Here is a 23,484-nt window from a genome sequence, read left to right as displayed (position 1 = left end):
GGAGCCTATTACAGTGATTTTAATAAAAACAGCCAGTAAGGCAGTGATTTCAATAAAAGAAGCCAGCTAAATGGGCGCAGGTGGGATTACAGGACAGTTATTTCAGTGGGGTTAGTTTAAATGCAGAAGAGAGACAGAAAATTATGGAAATTAGTGCAGGTGAAGGCAGAAAGATAAAATGACACTTTGATCTCATTATGTTAGTGAACTAGGCTTTCAATGGTAAAGCAAAATGATTGTCAAAAAGGCTGCGCTGCACATTCAAAATGCACTGTTCACTCATATGAAGTTATAGGAACTGCCATCTGTGTAAGGTTGCATTGGAGAAAATAACCCAGATGAACTAACTAACCTTATTAAACGAAACCCCAGTAACTAATTAGTCCTCCTTATTAACATTGCAATGTCAGTGACCAAGGATGGAAATTCTGTTCTATTATTTATTATTTTTTTCTCTCTTTTCGTTCCATAGAAAAGAAATGTGCACTGTAAAAATGAATGGGTTGTCTTTTTGCATTCTGAGAGTCCTTTGTTTGCACGGGAAGCAAGAAAGCAGGAAGAGATACATAAAAACTCCCATAGGTGATTGGACAGTGGGATGAGGAGTCTAGAAGTTGCTAAAATACATCAGAAAGAGGGCAGTTTTAGTTTTAAGTGACAAGCAGGGTAGATAAAAAGGGGTGAGCTGAAGGGTGTGGGCTCTTCTTCCTGCTGCCGGCTGCCAAAAGGGAGGGAGTGCTGAGGCTGTGTTGACCTGGCATTGAAGTCTGCTGGGAACCCAAGGCCGTATTTTGGGAGCGCGCAAAGGCAGTGCGGAGTTCGTAACACTTCATCGCAGATAAGCAGGGCTGAGAGGGGCCGCACAGATAAAGCACATAAACTTCAAAATGCCATGTAAGTGGCGGCAAAGTTGAGGAGAGCATTGAATGAAAGAGAATTATCTCTGTGTCAAGATAGACAGGAATAAATCATTAATTTCAAATGAGTCATTGGGCTTCATTATGAGGTTGGCAGAATGGGTTTACCGGCACCGGTAATGGTGCTGGTAAACCCATTCCGCAATATTACGAGGTTCCCTTGCGGGACCCGCACAGAACGTCTGGTCAGACCAGACGTCCTTTGCAGGTCCTGCAAGGGGACCAAGAAGTTAATAACGGGCCCATTATTAACAGGCCCGTTAATAGCTTCATCCCCATTCCCGTTGAGGCCAATGGGGGCTTGAATGGGAATGGTTTTGTGAATGAGGAATTACCGGGTCCTCCAAGGTTGGAATTACCCGTAATTCCTCATTCACAGACCCCAGACCCGGACACGATTTTGGAGGAAGCCATGGCGCTAATAGCACCATGGCTACCTCCAAACACGTAATGAGGCCCATTGTTGTTTTTCTTTCGCACACTGTGAACTAACAAAAATGCTGTGCAAGCATGTTCATATTTTGTCTCTTAGACAACCACGGCGGTGTTGATGCTTTGGTAAGAGTCAACACATGTATTATTATGAAATGTAATGTTTTTGTTTCCTTTTTATAAGTGACATGGTCATAAATAATAATTGCAGAACGAAAACAAAGTGGGTGTCACCATTTCTTTTCTTTTCATGTTTCAGGTGATCATTCTTTAGGGGGGGGAAAGTAACTAGGAAGCACCCTGGTGCCTACACCACAGTGGTAAAAAGTATTTAACGCTGGAGGTAAAGTAAGAAATGAAAGGAGAATATAAAAGAAAGCTAGAAAGCCGGTGTGTTGTGTGAGTGTGTTCAGCTATGCATGGAAGCTGAACAGGATCGTTAAATAATTAACACTAATGTCGTAGATAAGTCAATCGCACAATCTATGCACAAACTATGCACAATCTATGGCAATATTTGGCAATATTTAGGGGGTAATTCATAGAAATCGGCGCCAAAACCCATTCAGGCACATAGCTTATTCATTGATTAAAACATCCATAAGCAGCCGTGGCGCAGAGTGGCACAGCGAACCTGCAGCAGCACCAGTTACGCCGCCAACCCCGCCCCATGCACCAAAGAAATCGCACATATCCAGTACCTGGCGCAAAGGCCAGTGGACCAGCATACAGCACCTCAACCACGTAAATGCATGTAAAACTCCCCACGCATGCCCCAGAATACATATACCCCTCTCGTGCTAGCGAAAACGCGTGTAAAACTCCCGGTGTACCTCTCGGAATACATGTACCCCGCTCGCGCCAGCGAGAACGCGTGTAAAACACACCCAGCACACCCCTCGGAATACACACACCCCGCTCACGCTAGCAAAAATGCATGTAAAACTGCCTGCGCACCCCTCGGAATACATGTACCACTCTCGCGCTAGCGAAAACGCGTGCAAAACCCCCCGCGCACCCCTCGGAATACACGTACCCCATGGTGTTGTGTCAGACATGGCAACCCCGAGGTAGGTGTGGGTGGATAACTGGGTCCTGGGGCCGGGCTGTGGAGCAATGGAATACCAGTCGGGAGTCCTCTGTTCCAGCAGGGGTGGTCACAGCAATTGGACCCCTGGAGATGGCAGATGTGCAGGCACCAAATGGCAGGGCACGGTGGCCGTAGGCAGGCAGGCAGCATCAGATGGCTCATGGGAGGCTGCTCGGGGGACTGGGGGGCAGTAATTTGGCCTTCTGGGCAGGAGCGTGGTCTTTCATGTGTTGTCGCGTGGCCAGCATGATACGGAGTGAATAGGCATGTGAAAAAATTGCACGTCAGCGTGTAATTCGAGGAAAGGCCCTTAGCTCGTAAGCGCGTCTGTGACATGGCACGCGCGGGCATTCCCCTGGCACGGGTTGAAGATCCAACGTGGGTTTCCATCGCTCTGTATGTGCTTTTCCTGGAAAGCGATGCGTGTGTTTTACAGGTGTTGAGGTTCACATGCGATTACTTCACAGCGGGTGGGTGTTGGCTATGCGTTCTTCTTCTACACGTAAGGCAAACGGTGAGGTGCACATGCTATTTTTCCCACTGCGGGTGTCCATGTTTGTCGCGTGCCCCTTTTTTTACGGACCTACTAGCGTGTGTGGTGATCGCGTATGTATTTTTTGTGTTCCTGGCTGCCACAGCGTACTGCGTGTGGTTTTTTACACGCACGTGAGCAACAGGGGTCGCTTATCTCTTTTTCTTGCTTTTCTGGGATGCATGTGCATTGCGTGACACGTCATTTCTCCTAGGGGGCCACAGAATGGGACATTCATCGTAGCTGTATATACGTGGGTTTTTTTTACGCACACTTTTGTAATGCGCAGGGACGCTACCGCCTGCCTTCGTGTGACGGACGTGTTTAGGCCTGTGCGTGTCTTTGGCCGTGAGCGGGTTTCCCCTATTCGATTCCATGAATACGTGTGGTTCGCGTGCGTGTGGCTGATCCATGTGCTTCCCAGCAGTACATCCCCAGTTACGCCCTTATTTTCATGCGTTGTTCCCCCTTTTTGGTGTGTGCGCTAACATTGTGCGTTTTGGTTGTGCGCCTTGCGCACCGCATTCTGGATGTTGCAATGACGTGTGCGCCCCTGTGCGCTATGCACGGGTTGGGCGCACTTCCCGGGGGAAACACGCGCAGAGCCTTCCAGGAATCGCACGCATGCGCTTGCTTTTTCATGCTTGCGCCGGCTTGCACCGAGATTTTCGGTGCAAATTTGTTCCATGAATCGGCCCCCATGTTTCTTCTAAATGTGCTAAACCGGGGGGTACATGCCTATCATCAACCCCAGAATAGAGCATAGTTATAAAAAGGGGAAGGTTTGTCTTATCATATAGGGCAGTGTTATGAATATGCTCACCACCGATCTACTACAACATTAAATTACCGCCAATTTACTGCAGTACTAAAATACCACAAAGTTTGGTAATTGCCCAAAGACAAAACGTTTTACAGCCTGCTACATTTCTTAATCGAAAAATGGTTGCACTCAGCTTGGGCGTTGTGTGATAAAATTACCTGCTTGATTCATTTTTCTAGTGTGTTCTAGGCCTATAATGAATAGAATGTATTTGTACTTACCTGTCTAAACAGAATCATTGTGTATTTCACTGTGTGGACTCATTGTGGACCCCTGACATCACTCAGTTTGTATTAATTTATTTATTGGCTATTTATAACGCACCTATACAGCAAATGGTGTTTCAAGGTGCAAGTATTAGTAGCTTGGCCCCCACCACTAATATATAGATTGACCGCTTCCCAGAGCACCTGTGCTGCAAATTTCTCATCAGTACCAATAGCTGATGATCAATGACTTCCCACAACTTTTGTAAAGGACAATCTGAATAACCATAGTTAGATAGTGTATTTATATTTGGTTTTATTATTTTCTAAAAACAGCTATTCTATGGAAGATTGTAACATGTTAAATATGCTTACATCTTAAACTGCAATGGTAGCAGCTGGAAATAGTCATAAGAAAACGATAATACATTTTTTGAACCAAAGGAATTACAGTAGTGCATTCATTTAAGTAACCATTTATCATAGATATCGATCAAGTGTTAAGAATATGATGAGCTGGACACATGTTAAGCATATGATGGCCAAATAGTTGCATTTGCATTCCGTTTCAAGAGTGCTGCAACGCATGGCTTACAAGTGGTCCTTCATACAGTAGGAATACATCAACATTGCAACTCTAAGATATGCTTACCAATGTATCATCAACTCTTCCCATGTAATCAAAAGCACTCGTTTTGTTTCCAAGCTCAGTGTGTTCTTTGTTCAGGGATCAGGTGCATGCCTGTGCAAATAAATAACATTTCAGCACCTCTAAAGATAATATTTTCTCACTTTTTGGGGTGAGGGGATATTGTGCTAGTTCTAGATCAAAACCTGTGATGGGTTTTGAATTAAAAAAAGGAAGACTCTGACTCTTTCATTTTCCATTCTATGTGACTACAGTATGTAAATGATTCTGCTAATACATAACTGGTTATTTTTGGCAATATTACATGTATAGCCAGTGATGGTATACAGTGATATCATATTCGTGAATAAAACAGTGATAAGCCTTAATTGTTTTTAAGGAGCCACACAGGCCGGTTTAGACCTTGAGTGCTGAAGTACATCCACCACCATGGCTTTCCTCTGTCTGATGAGGTGTCTCCTCCTTCTTCAGTTGGTTCACCTGGTGTATGCTGACCATGTGGGTCAAAATGATCTAACGGGTCGAATCGCTCGTAAATGTCATCCAGCGGCATGTTATCATATTTATTGCGCTGGATTTTAGAACGCCGTAAGACAAAGTCCACCCGCCCAGCTTTCTTCATATTTGCTGGAAGAGTGATCTTCTTCATCACCTTGGTGTACCCTACTGCTTGCGCACTCACGATGTGTGTCCCAGGCACCAATATTCGCCAGTAGTCTCCGTCAGCAGCTGAAGAGAGAAGAAATTATCTTAAATATTTACAGAAATATGCAAAGTTTGCAACACAGACTATACACTAAAACCAAATAGAATTCAACAACTTAATCGATATAACAAAGTGTGTTTATCATTTTCATTGCAGTGATAATTAGCAAGGCAGCAACTTTACAATAATTGAATTCAGTGTCACAATATCACTAAAGCAGTGGAGTTTTTAGTGTGGGCAGGGGAAGCACAATGACTGATGAGAGTCTGAAGGGAAGGGTTTCAAAAGAAGGACTATGTTTCAAATAAACAAATGCCCTCATCATCAATATCCGTAGTGAACCAATGGGCCAGATTATGAAGTTTCCAAGCACTGTTTATGGATCTGCAATCTTTGGCTTTCCAGATTTTTGGGACTACAACTCCCATTAGCTGTTGCCAGCATAGGCAGTTCTAAGGGATCGTAGAACATGTAGTTCTAAACATCTATAATGCCCTGTAGTTCTTTCTTCACACACTCAAATGTGTCTGCTGGACCGAAGATTCTGAAAATGTTCATTGTTACCAACTGTTCTGTATTACAACCGGAGAGTTCTCCCGAAACTCATTTTTGGGGCAGAGGGTTATCTCGTAAAAGTAAATTGGGACCAGATTGAGGGCAAACTATGAAGAAGGTTTTTGGGCCTTCCAAATGGGGTGTCGCTCCCTGAAATTTGCCATATGCTGGTTATATCTTCTCTCACATCAAGGATAGGCTGAGCACAACTCTGACTATTCCGTTGCTTTTTGACACCCTCAGAGAATTCTATCTTTGTTTTTCTGGCTGTAACTTAGAAGTTTAGATCTTGTTTTTTGTTTGAACGCTTGGGGTGAGTATGTTTAGAGGCACTAAAGGATATTGACTCGTCACTTGAAGATTTGCTTCTCTTCCCACAAAAAGTCAAAAGGAAAGTCTTTATAGAGGAGTGGATCTCGAATAGGGCTAATTTAATGTAATACAAGATTTCAGCACACTTCATGTTTGACTTAAAAGCACTGTATGCTATGCAGTCCTATTGGAAGATTGACCCCTCGAAAGGTTATCGTGCATGTTGATAAGAATGAAGTTGGATGTATTTCCCACAATGAACATTCTTGGGGCTAGAAATAAAGTAATTATCAGGAGAGAAAGTGCATGCTGTTCGAATTAGAAAAGGAAACTTTAGTACATTTATTTACAGCCTGTTTGAAGTTGACTGACTACCGCATTACAGTGTTTTGTAAACGTATAGACCCTGACAAGGATGCGGACGAAGTTTTGATGTACTTGTGGCAATGTTTGTTAGCTATTACTTCTACTTCTCTTGGTATTGCTGCTATGCATTTTAAACTCATTTGTTTGGTGGTGTAAATGGTGTTTTGAAATGAAGTGTTCCTTTTTGTTTGTTTTTCGCTTCCCTGGTATTGCTAATGCACTTTATTTTAACCTATATCAACTGGTGACAATTGTAATTTGATGACGTGTTTATCATTGTGATGATTTGATTTTTTGCTTTTTTCTCCTTTAATAGTGTATTTGTACTTAATGTAAACAGTTTGCATTATCTAAATCATACTTGATTAAAAAAAAAAGGAAAAATGCTGCAGATTTCAGAGCCCTGTATGGCTCTAAACCTGGATCCTCCTACCTACACTGATAACAGCTACAAATCATTATTGCAATTGTTGGATCATAGTGATTCCTTAGAAACATTGGGGGTCATTCCGAGTAGGGCGGTAAGGGTTAACGGTCACCAGTAACGAGACCGGTGCCGTTAAACCCTTACCGCCCTATTCCGAGTTCCCTTTGTGGGTTGGTACTTAACGCCTGCTTTTTGCAGGCGTTAAAGAACCAACCTGCAAAGGGACCTAGGAGCTAATTACGGCACCTTAATTTACGGTGCCGTACTTAGCACCTTCCCCATTCCCATTGAGCCCTATGGGCCAAAAATGGGAATGGGGAAGGGCCCATGGTAAATGGGGAATTACCGCCCCCACCAACCTTGGAATGGGGCGGTAATTACGCCATTCACCATGGCGGAGTCGGAAAGATAACGGCGTCAACCAAGGCGCTAATAGCGCCTTGGTTAACGCCAGGGTCGGAATGAGGCCCATTGTTATTAATTGTGCTTGTTTGTTAAATATCTTAGCAGGTATGTACACTAATATCACCTGGAATTTGCAAAGGGGTCTGAAAAAGCACCACCATTTTTACTGAGACAACCCAGCACATGACAGTCATGTATAAGTTGACCAAGATACTGATGTAATTGTACAATCACTTTATTATATCACCAAACTTGTGGGCATAAATCATATTTGTGTATGCAGTTGTCAGAGTATGCAAATAATTGTAGGGTAGTTTTCTAGTTTACAGAGAAGGTGCATCCCTCCAGGAAGAACAGGAGGAACATCAATTAATTGCAAAGCTGAAACAAAAGCAAAAGCTTCTTCTCCATCATTTAGGTTGAACACTCCCAGATTACTTCCATAAAATGGATAGGCCAGATAACTTAATATCTCTTTATTTTTTTATGTAGACTCGACTCAATATCCTATACTTATGTATCTTTCTTGCTCTCATCTATCCTGGAGGAGGTGATTTCTAGCTTGAGGCCACGCAGATCAAGGCTCACATAATTCTCGGATACCGCCTTGAGATCGAGCAGCTTGCGTCTATTCTGCACCACTGGACCTGTTAACAGCATTTGACACAAAGACACATGAGGTTTTTTTGGAAAGATCCAATGTAATGCTCTTCTTGGTCTTGCAGCCTCACTTCTCAGCTGTCTTTGCGCCTCCTTGCGCATAGTTTCTAAATCAATGGTAGCCCAACACAATTTACCCTACCAACTCCCTACCATCACCACATCCCATATTGCTTTGCCGAAACGCCCAACCCCTGTTGCTGATGTATCTGCCAGTGAATGCATGGGAACCCACCCCACTTTACCCCACCAACTACTTACCATCGCCCCAACCCATAATGATTTACCCAAACGCCCCTCCCTTCATTTTGTGGTTAAGATCTGGTTAAACAAAAAAGCATGGTAAAAAAAATATCTTTGGTAAAAAGACTGGACACCACAACTATGCTCGTTGTATCATAACCACACGTATGTTTTACCTGTTAAAATGTCGTGGCGTATTCCTTTGACTGAAATGCGTGCTCTTTTAATTGCATTTCCAAATTCGTCCTTTACCACACCTTTTATACCGCGATGGATCTAATATAAATGAAAAGGGACATAGTTACTACAACATTGATGATTTAACTTACACAGCAGGATGCTTCTTTTCTACTACGATAAAAACCAAATCACGCGTAAATGGAAGTGCACAGGCAGTGTTCATTGTATACTGCATAGCTCATAACTGTAAGTGACCTAGCCCCACAAAGTGCAAACAATGCTTGCAGCAGAGTTTGCACATTGCAACTGCTGATGAGCTTACATGGAGGCACGATGACATAGCTCTCAACTCACACGCTTTTGGCGGGTGTCACCCGCCTTGTAAAAGGCTGATTTACCCGGCAAGCCTCCAGCAATCCCATTCATTTCAATGGGCGTCTCAACCGCCAAAAACAAAATCGGGTGATTTCACCCGCCTTTGCAACACAAATGGTTGAGAGCTATGCGATGAGCAGTTCGATGTATTGATGATACAAGAACACTTCCTGCTCATGTTAGATACTGAAATTGGATGGAAAAGATGCACACACGTTGATCATTTTATTAACAAGTACACGAGTGCGAGCAGCTACTATCCTGAGGGAATGAAGCAGGAACGTAGCACCTCGTCTGCCAGCTTTGCTTTGATGTTGTACGAGCCTCTTTCTCCAAGGCCAAGCTTCTTGCATTACTCGTGAAATGCCATTTAAACCTCTGCAAGGGAAGAAGCCAAAGCGCAACAGGGTGAAGTGAAAGAAAGCACATAACATTGCTGCAGCCCGGCCGGTCATTCATGCTCTGATTACTTACCGGTAATCTTCATTACTCCTAGTCCTACTCTTCCCCGTCACAGTACTTACTTCATGAGGCCCCTGCCTCCGACACAGGACCTTCTTCTATTTCTTTAAATTCCTATAACTCCTCCCCCACATCCACGTCACTCAGTTTCATATTACCAAGCCAGAGCATGGGACCTTCCCCGCAGGGAGGGTGTGGAGGGTCGTCAGTACTGTGACGAGCAAGAGTAGGACTAGGAGTAATGAAGATTACCGGTAAGTAATCAGAGCATTACTTGTGAAATACCATTTAAACCTCTGTGAGGGAAGAAGCCAAAGCGCAACAGGGTGAAGTGAAAGCACATAACATTGCTGCAGCCCGGCCGGTCATTCATGCTCTACCCTTGATTCAAAAGGAGCACGTGATTTATAAATATAATGTCAACATAATGTGAAGAGTGCACGAGGACTGTCAGGGATCATTTACCAACAGTGAAGGAGAGAATTGAATTGGGTATGTTTGTAGCTATTTGTCTTGGTATTTAATGCTCCCTTCGCTCAACATCCGCATTGTAGAGTACAACATTAAAATAAATATATACGTTTTAAAACAATAAAGGAATACGATAAAAAATACATTTACAGTAACATAACTGAATGATCATATAACACCGAAGCAACAAAAAAAACGAAAGCACCTCAAACGTAGGCTTGGGCACCTATTGGAAAAAGCACACTCGATCCTCAGCACTAGCTAAAATATAATAAAGTAAGGACACGCAAGTACAGTTATTATGAGTTTCTGAAAGAAAGCAACAAGTCTCGTGAGGATAGCTCAGCGGCAACGCTCGCATTAGAAGCACAGGGATGCGGAGCAACACCGGTCCGATCCCCGGGTCCCGCTTAATACCTAAACGCGATATAAAAAAACCTATCATGTCAAGTGCACGAGACACATCTAAGCAGGAAACATAACGCACAGAATGAAGCTAGACTAGACCACTTCTTGTGTCGGAAGTCTTGGTTATGCAATCTCCGAAATGCTTTGCTACTTGCATCACTAGTGAAACCCGCACATTACTACTTCTCTTCCAAGTTGTCCTGCAGGGCTAGGAATGGAGCCGGCAGGATGCAATTGCCTCATTTCTTTACAGAGCGAATTGATTGGGCCCAATGTTCCTGCTCAACATGGGTCTATGTAAATTACTTCTGAAAAAAGCACTCCAAGAATGTGATTTTCCAGGGTTCATTGAACTCTCAGACAGAAGGAGGCCCATGTATCCATCACTGCAAGCTGCATTACCTCCACGTCCACTCTTCCTCGTCCCAGTACTTACTTCATGAGGCCCCTGCCTCCCACACAGGACCTTCTTCTATTTCTTTAAATTCCTATAACTCCTCCCCCACATCCACGTCACTCAGTTTAATTTTTCCTGCCTCCGGCAGGTTGGACTTTTTCTTCCCGGTGCGGGGCACTGGGGAGCACCGATTGCTGGCCCCCTGGGGGGGGGCTGTGTGGCGGGGCCCTCGGCTCCCTCAGGTGCGGAGCTGCTCCTGGGCCACCTGCGGGGCTTGGGGTCACAGTTGAGCAGGATTGCCTCGCTCGGTTCTTTGCTGGGCTCCAGGCCGCAGCGTGAGCATTGTGTCCCGGGTCCTGCATGGCCCGGGGGAAGGTAAGGAGAGGGGAGGACTGGGCTTGATGTTTTTCCCCTCTCCTCCTGTTTTGGCCATCTTGATTCGACAGGCCTTTTCCTCGTGCTCTGTGTACACATCTTTATTGGAAATGATGGCAAGCACTTGGCAGTATGGGCTAGCCTTCCCTTTTGTTGTGTGGCCTCTCTGCTTCTTGTCGTGGGGTGACAGTGGCAGAGAGTCTTTAAAAGTGCGGGGGCTCTGTTCTGTCGCAGGCATGTCACATACCACCCGCTCCTCAGACACACACAGCACAGGATGCACCGGATGTTAGCTGCATTCTCTGGGGGAAGGTAAGGAGAGGGGAGGACTGTGCTTGATATTTTTCCCCTCTCCTGCTGGTATGGCCATCTTGACTCCTTCAACATGCCGTTTCCTCGTGCTCTGTATACACATCTTTATTGGAAATAATGGCAAGCACTTGGCAGTATGGCCTAGCCTTCCCTTTTTGTTGTGAGGCCTCTCTGCTTCTTGTCGTGGGGTGACAGTGGCAGAGAGTCTTTGAAAGTGCTGGGGCTCTGTTCTGTCACAGGCATGTCACATACTACCCGCTCCTCAGACACACACAGCCCAGGATGCACCGGATGTTGGCTGCATTCTTTGCGTGCAGCCTGTGAAAACGGCGCAGATTTGGACGCGTCTGCAAGCGGCCTGAAGGGTACCGGCCTGGCATAGTCTACACTTTGGGTTCGAGTCTCTGCGGTGCTGACTCGGCATTTCATCCTTCCTAGACCGACGCATTGGAACGATTTAGAGCTTGGGGCTACCAGCTACTGGATACAGGGCTCAAGCCACCTCTCGGTAATGTGGCGAGTTAGTGGTGTGTTTGCGTCTGTGCTAGCTATGGACGCAGACTCCTTGTCCTGTCCTCTTCCTCTGAACTGCACGAGGGAAGGTCAAAGGAGATGATTTTCTTTTCCCTTGTCCGGCATGGAATTATAGAAAATGCATCATGGAAGTAATGGCCATTCAGAGGGTTCCCAGTGTCTCTTCTTTTAGGGCCTAGGTCCTCCGGTGCTGACGTGTTGCTTTCACGCCTCCTCTCAGACTTGTGAGAAGTGATATGGCACATGGTGGCACATGTCTGTGCTTAGAGGGGTTCTCAGAGCCCCTGGTGCCGGTGGAGGGGGATGTCACTTCAGTGGGTTTTTCCAGTGTAGGAATACCCCAGGTGGGGGGTTGCCTTTGATGTCTGCTATCTGGGATGGATTGCTTTGCCCTGCTTTGTGACAGTACTCTGCCCTTTTGACGCCAGCCTGGTGGCTCCTCTGTCGGCTGGGGGGGCCCTGGTCTGCTGGACTTCTGGGCTGTCCTGTATCTTCCTTTTGATAAGTCGTATCTTTTTGTGGGCTGACAAGCATGCTGTTATATTGTGGCGCAGGCATGCTTCAACGTCCTGTGATTTTCCTCTGGTGCAAGTGTAGTGACTGGCGGTTTTCCCTGGCTCCTCGTCTCTATCTTCTCTGAGGTGTATGGGACCGGTGGGGTTTGGCTTCCTGGGTAATGGGCTCCTTCCGGAGGGGGGTATCGGTTGCAGTTCCTGTCTCCTCCTGTCCAGGTTTGCATGGTTAGGACTTTGGTACCCAGCTCACGGTCGAAGTAGTTGGCCATGGGATCCGTTCTCTAGGAAGGATTGTTGTGGGTTACCGTCTTGCCCGTTCCTCTCCCTGTTCAGGGTCAAGTTTTCTACTCGCGGGTGTTCCTGGTCCCTATGCCTTCTAGGATGTGTCAACTGCTTATGGGTCTCAAGACCCTGCACTGCTTGTCCGGACGTCTGGGGAGAGTGTACTCTGGATGATGTGCAGGGGGGGCGCTTGCTGGCTGGTCTGGGCTGGGTTCTCAGAAGGCAGTGTGTCTCGGCTCGCCTGTTGCTGAAGTTACGGGGCACGTGGCGTCTTGCGTTTTTTCGGTTCCTTGAGCCCGTCTTCGGTTATGTCCCCTGGTGTCTTATACTCTCTCCCACTGGTTTCCGACGTCTCGGCTTTCGTAGTTGTGTTTTCGGTGTCCCCAGCGCTGCGAGTCTCCCCGCTGTGGTGGCGGGGGGTTTCAGGTCTACAGGCTGAGGTGTGCATGGTCCATCCTCCTGTGGCCTCTCTTACTACCGACGCCAGCAGAAAGGGTCTACATTGGGGGTCCTCTCAGCTCAAGGGTTGTGAGATCTGGGGAGAGCCGGCGATCATCCAATTGGCAAGAGTTGGGCCATTGTCCAAGCTCTGGTGTACTACAAGGAGTTGCTGGACGGTCGGCGGTTTTGATCCGATCGGACAATACGACGGCCTTGGCATATGTCAACTGCAAAAGGGGTTCCGGCTGTTCCTTGAATGCTCTGGCAGAGCTGATAGGCACCTGGGAGAAATCTCATCTGGTGTCTCTGGTGGCCTCACGTATCAGAAGGGTGGATAATGTTCAAGCGGATCTTCTCAGATGCCGGTTTTCACTCCTCGGCGGAACTGGTCCTGTTGGCCCAGGTCTTTGCAGTGACCTGTGTCAGATTAGGGTCCCCGGTTGTAGACCTGTTTGCATCCCCGGCCTCAGCAGAAGTTTGCCTCTTCTGCTCTCGGTTTCAGGCTGGGGGGATTGGGGAATGGACGCCCTCTCTGTACAGTGGCCTTGGGGTTTTCCTTTATGCCTTTCCGCCTATTCCCCTTCTGCCCCGGGTGGTTTGGCGCATCAGAGTGTCCAGTGTGACTGTGTTGTTGTTAGCTCAGTTCTGGTCCCACCGGAGTTGGCTCCTCTCTCTGTTGGAGCTTCGGTCCTAGGAACCTTGGCTGATTCCGAGGTGGCCGTGTTCCCTTCAAGGGGATCTGCGGTTGGAATTCCACTGGATGCAATGGGCAGTGTGGCTATTGCTCAGTCTAGGTTGATATCTCAGGGGTTCTCAGATCCTGTAGTTGAGTACATAATGGATGCTCTTAGACCCTCCACTCTGAAGGTGTTCTGATAAAGGGCTTCCCCCTTGGGGTCCCCCTCTTGTATTACGGTTCCTTCAAGGGCCTCCTTTTGAGCCCTTTTCCGAGATTGATATCAAACATCTTACAATGAAATCTGCTTTTCTTATTGCCTTCGCTTCTGCCCGTAGGCTTGGGGAGATTGGGGCTCTCTTATGTCACCCTCCTTTCCTGAGGGTGCTGCCAGACTCGGTGCTGCTGAGGTGTGGTCCGAAGTTCCTCCCTTAAGTTGTATCTCGGTTTTCATACCTCTCAGGATCTGGTTCTCCCTGACTTCTTTTATGATCCGAGAATGCATGAGGAGGTGGCTTGGCTTAACATTATGTCCGGCGGGACGTGTTGGAGTATTTGGCTAGGTTTGCTTTTTCCCACCAATCTCATAGTCTTCTGATTGCTTGTGGTCCGGCTGGGGCTGGGCAAAACGCATCTGTGGTTTCCATTTTCCGATGCTTCCGGGTTGTGATCCCAGTGCCTATATGGCTTTTGGCCTGCCTGTGCCTGCGCACTATCAGGGGCGGTCCGCCAGGGGTTTGGCGGCTTCCTGGGCCGATGCAAGGAGGGTTTTTCTCTGCAAGAGATTTGTATGGCTGCCGCCTTGGCTGGTCTAGGGATTTCCATCAACCGCTATGGGTTGAGTTTCTCCCACTCGGGGGGTTGGTTCCTTCGTGGTTGGAGTTTTATCTGTGGGGATGTGAATTAAGAGTTATTGTGGGTGTGTTTGCTGCACTGTTTTTAGCTCTGTTTCTCATTGGGACATTTTCCCCGTTGCTGCTTTGGTATACCTCATGAAGTAAGTACTGGGACGAGGAAGAGTGGACGTGGAGGTAATGCTCTGATTACTTACCGGTAATCTTCATTACTCCTAGTCCTACTCTTCCTCGTCACAGTACTGACGACCCTCCTCACCCTCCCTGCGGGGAAGGTCCCATGCTCTGGCTTGGTAATATGAAACTGAGTGACGTGGATGTGGGGGAGGAGTTATAAGAATTTAAAGAAATAGAAGAAGGTCCTGTGTCGGAGGCAGGGGCCTCATGAAGTAAGTACTGTGACGAGGAAGAGTAGGACTAGGAGTAATGAAGAGTACCAGTAAGTAATCAGAGCATTAACACCGGCAAGTGTGTTTTTACAGCAAATTATGCAACAAAGAGCATGATGATGTTGAGGCACAACTTCAACCAAACAGCCAGTTCTGCTCAACAGACTCCTTTCAGCCAACTAAGGACAAGATTTACACAAGACGATGGTTTCAATTGAAAGCAGAGAGAAAACTGTGTGATACTGAAAGACGCCTTTGCATTTATGCTGAAATGGACGTCTAAAATGCAGCTTAGTCAAATCTGGAGTAATTACCATGCATAGTGAGATTGACTGTTTTAAATTGAGAGCGTTGCTAGTTTTTAAGATATTTTATCTGTGCTTAAATAGCATTGTTTATCTCGACTTACATTGTTTGTTTTATATTTTCATGTGTGCGGGATCGAGACATCTATGTGCAATGGGTGCAAACCAAGTTAAATTGTAGCTATTGTGTATTCTTGTAAGCTACAAAGTACGACTTGAATCAGAGTACCCCTCTCAGAACGCACGTAATTTGATTCAGGAGTAGTTCTTGTTGTTTGTTAAATACCACGCACTGGCGCGAACGTGACCAGCCGGTCTGTGGCGTATATATAAACACACCAGATTTGACTCTTTTCAGAGATTGACTGTTTTGAGTTGAGAGTGTTGCTAGTTTTTAAGATATTTTATCTGTGCTTAAATAGCATTTTTTAACTCAACTTACATCGCTTGTTTTATATTTTCTTGTCCGTGTGATCGAGACATCTATGTTCAATGGGTGCAAAGCTAGTTCAATTGAAGTTATTTTGTATTCTTGTAAGCTAGTGCGAATTGAATCAGAGTACCTCTCTTCGCACGCACGTAGTTTGATTCAGGAACTACAATCCCCAGTCGGGATTGTAGTCTTTGTTGTTTGTTAAATGCAGTCCCCAGGCATGTGCACACAAGACTCCCAGTCTCAGTAGCTTCTGCAGCATGGGTGTCATGGAGGTGCTCGCAGCAATTGAAGAAGTCAGAAGTAAGCCCCTATCATGAACATTAGGTTATGCAGGATAGAGTCTCCTTACATTAAGCACCATTAGCTGCTGACCTTATTACTGACACCCAGACATCCCCCAGGCATATGGGAGAAACATCCTCACCCCTTACTAATCTATTACCCATAATGAGTACCATCTTATCAGATACAGTTACAGCTATATGTGAGGAAGCACCTATATCTACTATGATTATAAGGCCGCCTGATGCTGAAGGGGACAACCTAAAGGCTGATTGTGGGAGTATAAACACCTTACATGATATTATGCAAACTGGGCGGGAGAAAGATGAACTTGACACTGTGATCTCTCACCTCTCATTGCCAACAAAATCGCCTTCCCCGCCCCAACCACCCCATTGTTGAATTTAGTGCTTCTGAATACCAGATCCCTGGTTAAACACACATTAGCTGTTCAGGATTATGTCCTGGAGTACAATATTGACATCATAGGGGTCATTACGACCCAGGCGTTAACCATGGCGCTATTAACGCCATGGTTGACACCGGTATTTTAACGATTGCGCCATGGTGGATGGCAGAATTACCGCCCCATTCCAAGGTTGGAGGGGCGGTAATTCCCCATTCACCATTGGCCCTTCCCCATTCCCATTTTTGTCCCCATAGGGCTCAAAGGGAATGGGGAAGGTGGTAATTGTGGTACCGCAAATTGCAGTGCCGTAATTACCTCCAAGGTCCCTTTGCGGGTCCACTCCTGGTCAAGACCAGCCGTTAAGGTAGGGACCCGCAAAGGGACCTCATAATTAGGCGGTAAGGGGTTAACGGCGCTGCAAACTTTTACGGCGCCGTTAACCGCTTACCGCCTGGGACGCAATGAGGCCCCATGTGTGTTACAGAGACTTGGTTATCAGAAGCGCATGGACCTACCATTGAACAGGTAACCCGCCAGATTACAAGTTCTTTGGAAAACAAAGTAAAGATGGTCCAGTTGGCGGTGTTGCCATTATCTTCAAGGAAGAGTTAAACATGTACGAAATTAAAATTGACTGTGAGGGATGTGATATTTTACAAACCAAAATCATCCCTAACTCTAACTGTAGTATAAACCTGATAACCCTATATAGGCCACCAGGAGATTCAAACAATTTTAATGAAGATCTTATAAATGTTTTAAATGTGACACAGAAGATTAATTCTGCTATAATACTAGTAGGGGGCCTGTATCTGTGGAAAGGAAATGTTACAGACAAAAAAGCTAAGGAACTGGAAAAACTGCTTGACAATAGAACTATCCTTGCGCATAATAATGATCCCACACCCTTAAAGGGAATATCCTTAATTGGATGGCTAGCTACAATATAGCACTAACAGGGATCACAACCACACCTTGCATATGGTCGGACCACTCGATTGTTTCAAACCAAATACAGCACCCTCTTCTTTCCAAGCCAAAACATGAACCACTGTGTAAAGTTGTACAGAGAAATTACAAGGCCCTCACCGCAGATAAACTATATGAGTGCATGGATTCCCTTATGATAATAACAAGTGACTCAGATCATCCAGATACACTTTTTGAGAAATATAATAGGGAGATGACAATCCTGCTGGATAATATCGCACCTATGAAGCCTAGAACAACTAGGAAAAACATTCACCAACCAAAATGGTTTACGCCAGAGTTGGCTAAATTAAAAGCCAGTAAGAGACAAGCGGAGTGTGTCTGGCTCAAAGATCAAAATATAAATAACAAAGTGGCCTGGAAATTTTATGAAAAAGCTTACAATCAAGGAATCCAAGCAGACTTATTATAATGACCAGATAGAATTGGCAGGAAATGAAACTAAGGAACTCTTCCGTCTCTTTGGGGATTGGGAGAAACCAAACATATTAAATCATACCATCACCCCTGCCCAGGAGGACTGTACTAGAATACAGAAAGACTTTTCAAGCAAATTGATATGTGCTCAAAATAAAATTAGAAATGAACAACAGAGTCAGAAATTAGATATAGACCCATTCACCTCAGGGTGTGCTGAAATCAGTCACACAACTAATAGTCTACCATCCAGGGATAAAGATTCGAACCAGGAATCACCCCCAAAGGTTTCAAATTTCCTGAGATATTTGTTTCTGAAATCTCGAATATCATGAGATCTATGAATCCGACTAGCTGCCCATGGGATCTTGTCCCATCTAAGATAATTTTAGACCACCTGGACATCTTTGCAACATTCCTATGCAGATTTGTCAACACTTCGTTAAGTACTGCACTATCCCACAAGCTATTAAAGCGGTGGCAGTCACGCCCTTACTGAAGAAGGCAGGTTTGGATCCTGAGGATGCCGTTCATTTTCAGCCCATTACAAACACCTTGTTCTTCCTTAAATTGGTTGGCAAGGTGGCTACAACCCACCTTCAACTTTACATTGAAAACTCTGGTGGGTTGCATGGAAGGAAATCAGGTGTCCGCCACTTTCATGGCACGGAAAGTGCCTTGGTGGAACTCAAGACCTACATGTTGACATTAGTGGAGAAAAGCAGATCAGGACTGCTGATATTATTGGATTTATCTGCAGCATTCGATCAGCTAGACCACAAGATCTTACTGAAGTGGCTGCGAGACACGGGTGGACTTGCCGACAAGACGATAAACTGGGTTAGATCCTTCCTGGGTGGTAGAAGATCTAGGGTGTACTGGGGAGACTCATCCTCTGAGGTGAAGACCATTATGCGTGGTGTCCACCAGGGGATATGTTTATCCCCCCTATTTTTTAACACCTATATAATACCTCTATGTAGAGAACTGGAAAGACTTGTTTTTTCTTTACAAATTACTCAATGACTTCCAGTTGTTGCTAGAGTTGTCAGGAAACTACCAGGTAGATAAAAACAAACTAAATGAGGTCTACAAGTCATAAAACACTGGAAGACCACAAATTGGTTGTGTTTAAATGCCGGAAAAACAGAACTCATGATATATGGGTCCAAGAAGTCTAGAGAGACCTTAGCTCCCACCTTTTCTAGCTTTCTGGTGGAGGGCAGCCAGATAGTGGTGGTTAATAAGGTAAAGACCTTGGGCACATTTTGGAAGCCACCATGAATGCAGGGGCCCAAGAAGATGCCATTGTGAAAAACACTGAATATTACCTGAGAGAACTAAGGCAGGAGGCATCGCTAATTTCAAAAAACGATTGAGCAAAACTAGGGAGGACTGTTATTCTTTCACGTCTGGATTACTACAATGCCCTGCTGGGGTGTTGCCAGCAAGGGAGACATTTTTAGATTGCAAAAAATCCAAAATGCGTCTGTCCGCATTGTTTATGGAATTAACAACATGAAATGCCAGGAAGGAGTTGCACTGGCTGCCTATATCAGCCAGGACCTCTTTCAAACTACTGACCCTTTCTTGCACCCAGTTATCTAAAGGAAACAGTCCCCATATATCAGCCCATCAGAAATCTTCGATCGACCTCTGCCCAGCTCCTGAAAGTGGCTAGGGCTAAGAGAGCACAATAAAATGGAGGCTCCTTTCCAGTGCTCGTGGCATATGCATGGAATGGCTTGCCCCAAGTACTTAGAGAAGAAACAAATCATTTAGTCTTCAGAAAATCTTTGAAAAAACCACTATTTACATAAACATCAGGCTTCCTCACTGTCCTTCTTTTTGGCTGGTGAGGGAGCTCCTGGATGCCTTAGGGCTTTGGCGGATAGAAATGTTAAAACATAACATAGCATGCAAGGGAATGAGATGTGGAACATTTTGAATACACATTGGTATATTCTCCTGGGAGGATACGAGGGCTCGGGATAGAAATTAGTGGTAGAGGTTTGTATTTTCAGCCTGACTGGCACATTTTCAACAGATAATTACAGTAAAATGTGATGGGAAGGCTGAAGCCAGTGTGTATTATTAAGTATGTGCCCTGATTTAATCAAATATATGCAAGTCAGTCTTACTTGTAGGATGTTACTAACAAAGAGTATAACAAAAAATAATATGTATTGATTCTAGGTGTAGAGGAGAAGGTGGGCGCATTTTCCCTAGCTCCCGCCCACTCATTGCCATCATACTGAAATAGCAGGAGAGGGGCTATATGTGGGAATCCATTTGTTATTCTTATACTACATCCAGTGTATGAGAGACGATATGCACTCAGAAAACCATATCATGTGGGATGTCTTAATCCACTAATCCAAACCCTGCAACATCACTGTGCATTGCTGGCAGCAGAAACATCATAATGGCTGCCGGAAAGCATGCTACTCGCCAGAAATCACCAGAAAGTGTGCAGTGAAAACTTGAAAAATAGGCCACCATCTACTGTGCCTATGTCAGTGGAAACACAGGAGACCACTGCCAAAACCCACCATTGGGCTACCCACAAAGTAGCCTGAAATCACTTGAAAAAGCAATGCTGATTGCCAAAAAGAAACCCAGAGCTGTGTGGAAATCCGTTTTCTTGATTGTCAAAAATGTGCAAAAATCATGGCTCACAAACCACCTAAAAAGATCCAACCTCCTTGTTGGAGGTCAACATCATTATACTGCAAGAATCCCCAAAAATATAAGGTCCATAGAAGTATAGGTTATCTGAACAAAGTCCACTTTTGAGGATTGCTTGCTGGAAGAAACCTGTCAAAAATGGGTGTAATACCGTTACCTCTACCAGAAGCAGGCATTTTAAAACCATTTTGTGTAAAGTTGTGCATTGAGCCCAAACTATGTGAAAGAAAGACTTGCTAAGAGGTGGTTACAATTTAAAACTATATTCTGAAAAGGCTTGAAGCAAGAAATTGTTTAATCTATGGGTTAAAAATGTGGGTTATATTATAAGAAAAGACAATTTTTAGGCATTGGGTTAAGAGTTAAAAGTTTCCCACACTATGTTCAAAGGAATTCCACACCTTCTCCCTGGACAAAGGGGACTTCCCCTGCCCTTGGCTTGGTGAGGGATTCACAGCACACCAGCAGTTCCAAAAGGTAAGGTTGTGCACTGCCATGCATAAGTGAGCTTATGGCCCTTTAGGAACGTGCATGTAATGGATGGGATCACACAGAATAACTCTGAGTCCAAATAACTGAACCAACTCAGGAAGATGGCAAAGTACTGTTTTATTAACAGTTATCTAAAACAGGGAGTTACAACGAACATCAACGGACAAACGCTCGATTTCTTTCAGCAACCTTTTCACACAACATAGACTTTATACTGAAAATAACTGAGAGGTGACGTCATACTACGTGCCAATAATGAAAAACCTACTAGTTATTAGAATTGGCTTAAGGAGAACATCTAAGTATATATTCTATAGGAACTAGGATTGTGATTGGCTGTCCACTGCCAGGTGGGCTACATATACCTATCTCTAAAACATGTTATCTTCAGAAATATTAGATATACAGTTTCTTATTGGTTCTTAAACTATAATGTCCTTCATTCTATGGACCACCGCAATTGGTTGCCACACTTGTGCCAGTCTGGAACATTCGGTTCACATAGCAGCATGTAAGCCCAAACCCAAGTGCAAGGAGATTGGGCCTGATACTACCTCTCAATTAGTCCAACATATCATCACCCATGCCTTCTGCCATGAAGATTGTCTTTGAACTTGGCCTTGCAAAGAATCCTTGTCTCTGAGAATACACAGGAGTGAGGGCATTCGCTATCGTGTTCTAGGACTCTATTGTCATCCTTGGCTCGCGTGACAAGAGACCATGATTTGGCCAATCTTGCAGGTTTTAAATGTCTTAAATGAATTAAACTTGCCACTCTTGGTGTTCTTTCTTTGCACCTTAACCAGGGATGATTCATCCTTCACATGTTCCCTTCTTTCCACAATAGATAGCTGACCTTGGCTGCTTCAGTCTTGACTCCAGGCCAGACAACCTCGCCATTGAGCTCCACAATTCAGCTTATTCTTGCTGAGGCATAGTTTTCCCTTCCTTATTCATGAGTCCTGGATTACTAAATTCATGATACCGATGTCCAGCTTCCATACAATGCCGGCTTTGCCTGCATTTTATTCACTAAATATAGCCAGCTTCTATGATGACTTAATCTACTTGCATTTCAGCAATTGTACAATTATTGAATGATTGATTCTCTACAGCACTTTGTGCACGAGTAATCTTCTTTTTCGTATTTTTAAAAGTTCACTTGATTCTTTACATCGTCATTAGTTTCCATAGGATCCATACATCCTCTTCAGCCAGTAACTCGGGGCATCATTCATACTCTTTTGTGATGTCACAGGCTTCTTTTCATCACTCCTTCTCATATTCCTTCACAGATTTCCTCCCTCAAATTGTCATCCCTTCGGGGATACATTTGGTCTGGTTGTCTCAATGGTTGTCTCAATGGGTATCTTCTTTCGGACACACGTAGCAGTATTGGCAGAACTGCTGGTGTCAAATACTCTACTGTGTCAGGCTTCCAACATATAGGAGACAGGGGGTCAGAGTTTCCTGCAGAGGCATGCAGCTGCTCCTCTATATAAGCATGTCTTTTTATCTATGGTATGATATGGCACACAAAGGATTGAGCATGAATATGTCGATATGGTGACATATGGGTGATTGTCACTGTCACCAAAGATGGGAGTTCTCTGACATCATTAAGCGTGGAGTTGTGTCTTTGATCACTATGCATTCACTTTGTGTTATTGGTTACACATCTGCTTCTTTAGTCATGTAAGCCTTGCATACAATCGTATTAACGTTATTCATGTCAGGTAGACACACCTGTCTCACACAATCCACGTAAGAGATTGAGCCAGATGTATGCAGCCCAATGTGTGCTCTTGACAAGTACGCATATAGATGAGGAATAAAGAGTGAAGTATGTTGTGCATTCCTGCTGAAATGTGGATACTGTGTTGATGTATTTATATCTCATGTATGAACTTTTGTATTTAAATCATATATATGAATATGTGTATTGTGAGGGATTTGCCTAATCCCATATGGTCTTTTGATCAAATGAATATGTTTTTGTCTATATTCATTTGTGTGATTCATTCAATTCATGTCAACCTTAGATACACTTTTTGTGTAAAAAATATATGACTAACCCTGGTATTTGAGGTTGTAAATTGGGGCACACCTACCTGGTTAGTTGCATATGTCCAATCATGATAACCAGAGTAGTGTTGCATGCATCTGTCTCACCAACGGCCATAGCCAATGAGGACCAGGCTTTAGCCATGTGTGGTCAGAGGGCCTCATCCCAAGATCCTCCACAGTTTCAGGGTTCCAACTGACCCAAGCAGGTGATGCAATTGGCCATGTCCCCACACACCCTATCTTGTTGCCCTCACCACCCTTTCATGCAACCTGGTGTCCATAAACCTGTGGATGGAGTTTGGATTTATCTCATTTATTTATTTTCCATCCAAGGTGGAGTGTTTTTTTCTTCTCCGGACAGAACCATAGTGATCTGTAAGGCAGTGAGTTAACTGCCTATGCGA

General features: G+C 44.8%; 1 protein-coding gene across 1 annotated transcript in view; it reads right to left on the bottom strand.

Annotated features, from left to right (window-relative positions):
- Positions 1 to 4,296: 4,296 nt before the first annotated feature.
- CPZ (carboxypeptidase Z) overlaps positions 4,297 to 23,484 on the bottom strand; it is a 435,147-nt gene continuing 415,959 nt past the window's right edge. The window contains exons 10-11 of the mRNA XM_069632030.1: positions 8,500 to 8,599; positions 4,297 to 5,378 (exon numbers count right to left, since the gene is read on the bottom strand). Of these exons, the coding sequence (XP_069488131.1) occupies positions 5,014 to 5,378; positions 8,500 to 8,599 (465 nt within the window). The 3' untranslated portion in view covers positions 4,297 to 5,013. The remainder of the gene's footprint in view (positions 5,379 to 8,499; positions 8,600 to 23,484) is intronic.

The sequence above is a fragment of the Ambystoma mexicanum genome, chromosome 6q, assembly GCF_040938575.1.
Source record: "Ambystoma mexicanum isolate Mex_15411 chromosome 6q, UKY_AmexF1_1, whole genome shotgun sequence".
In the NCBI taxonomy this organism is placed as follows: Eukaryota; Metazoa; Chordata; class Amphibia; order Caudata; family Ambystomatidae; genus Ambystoma; species Ambystoma mexicanum.
This window is presented reverse-complemented; position numbering and strand designations above follow the sequence as displayed.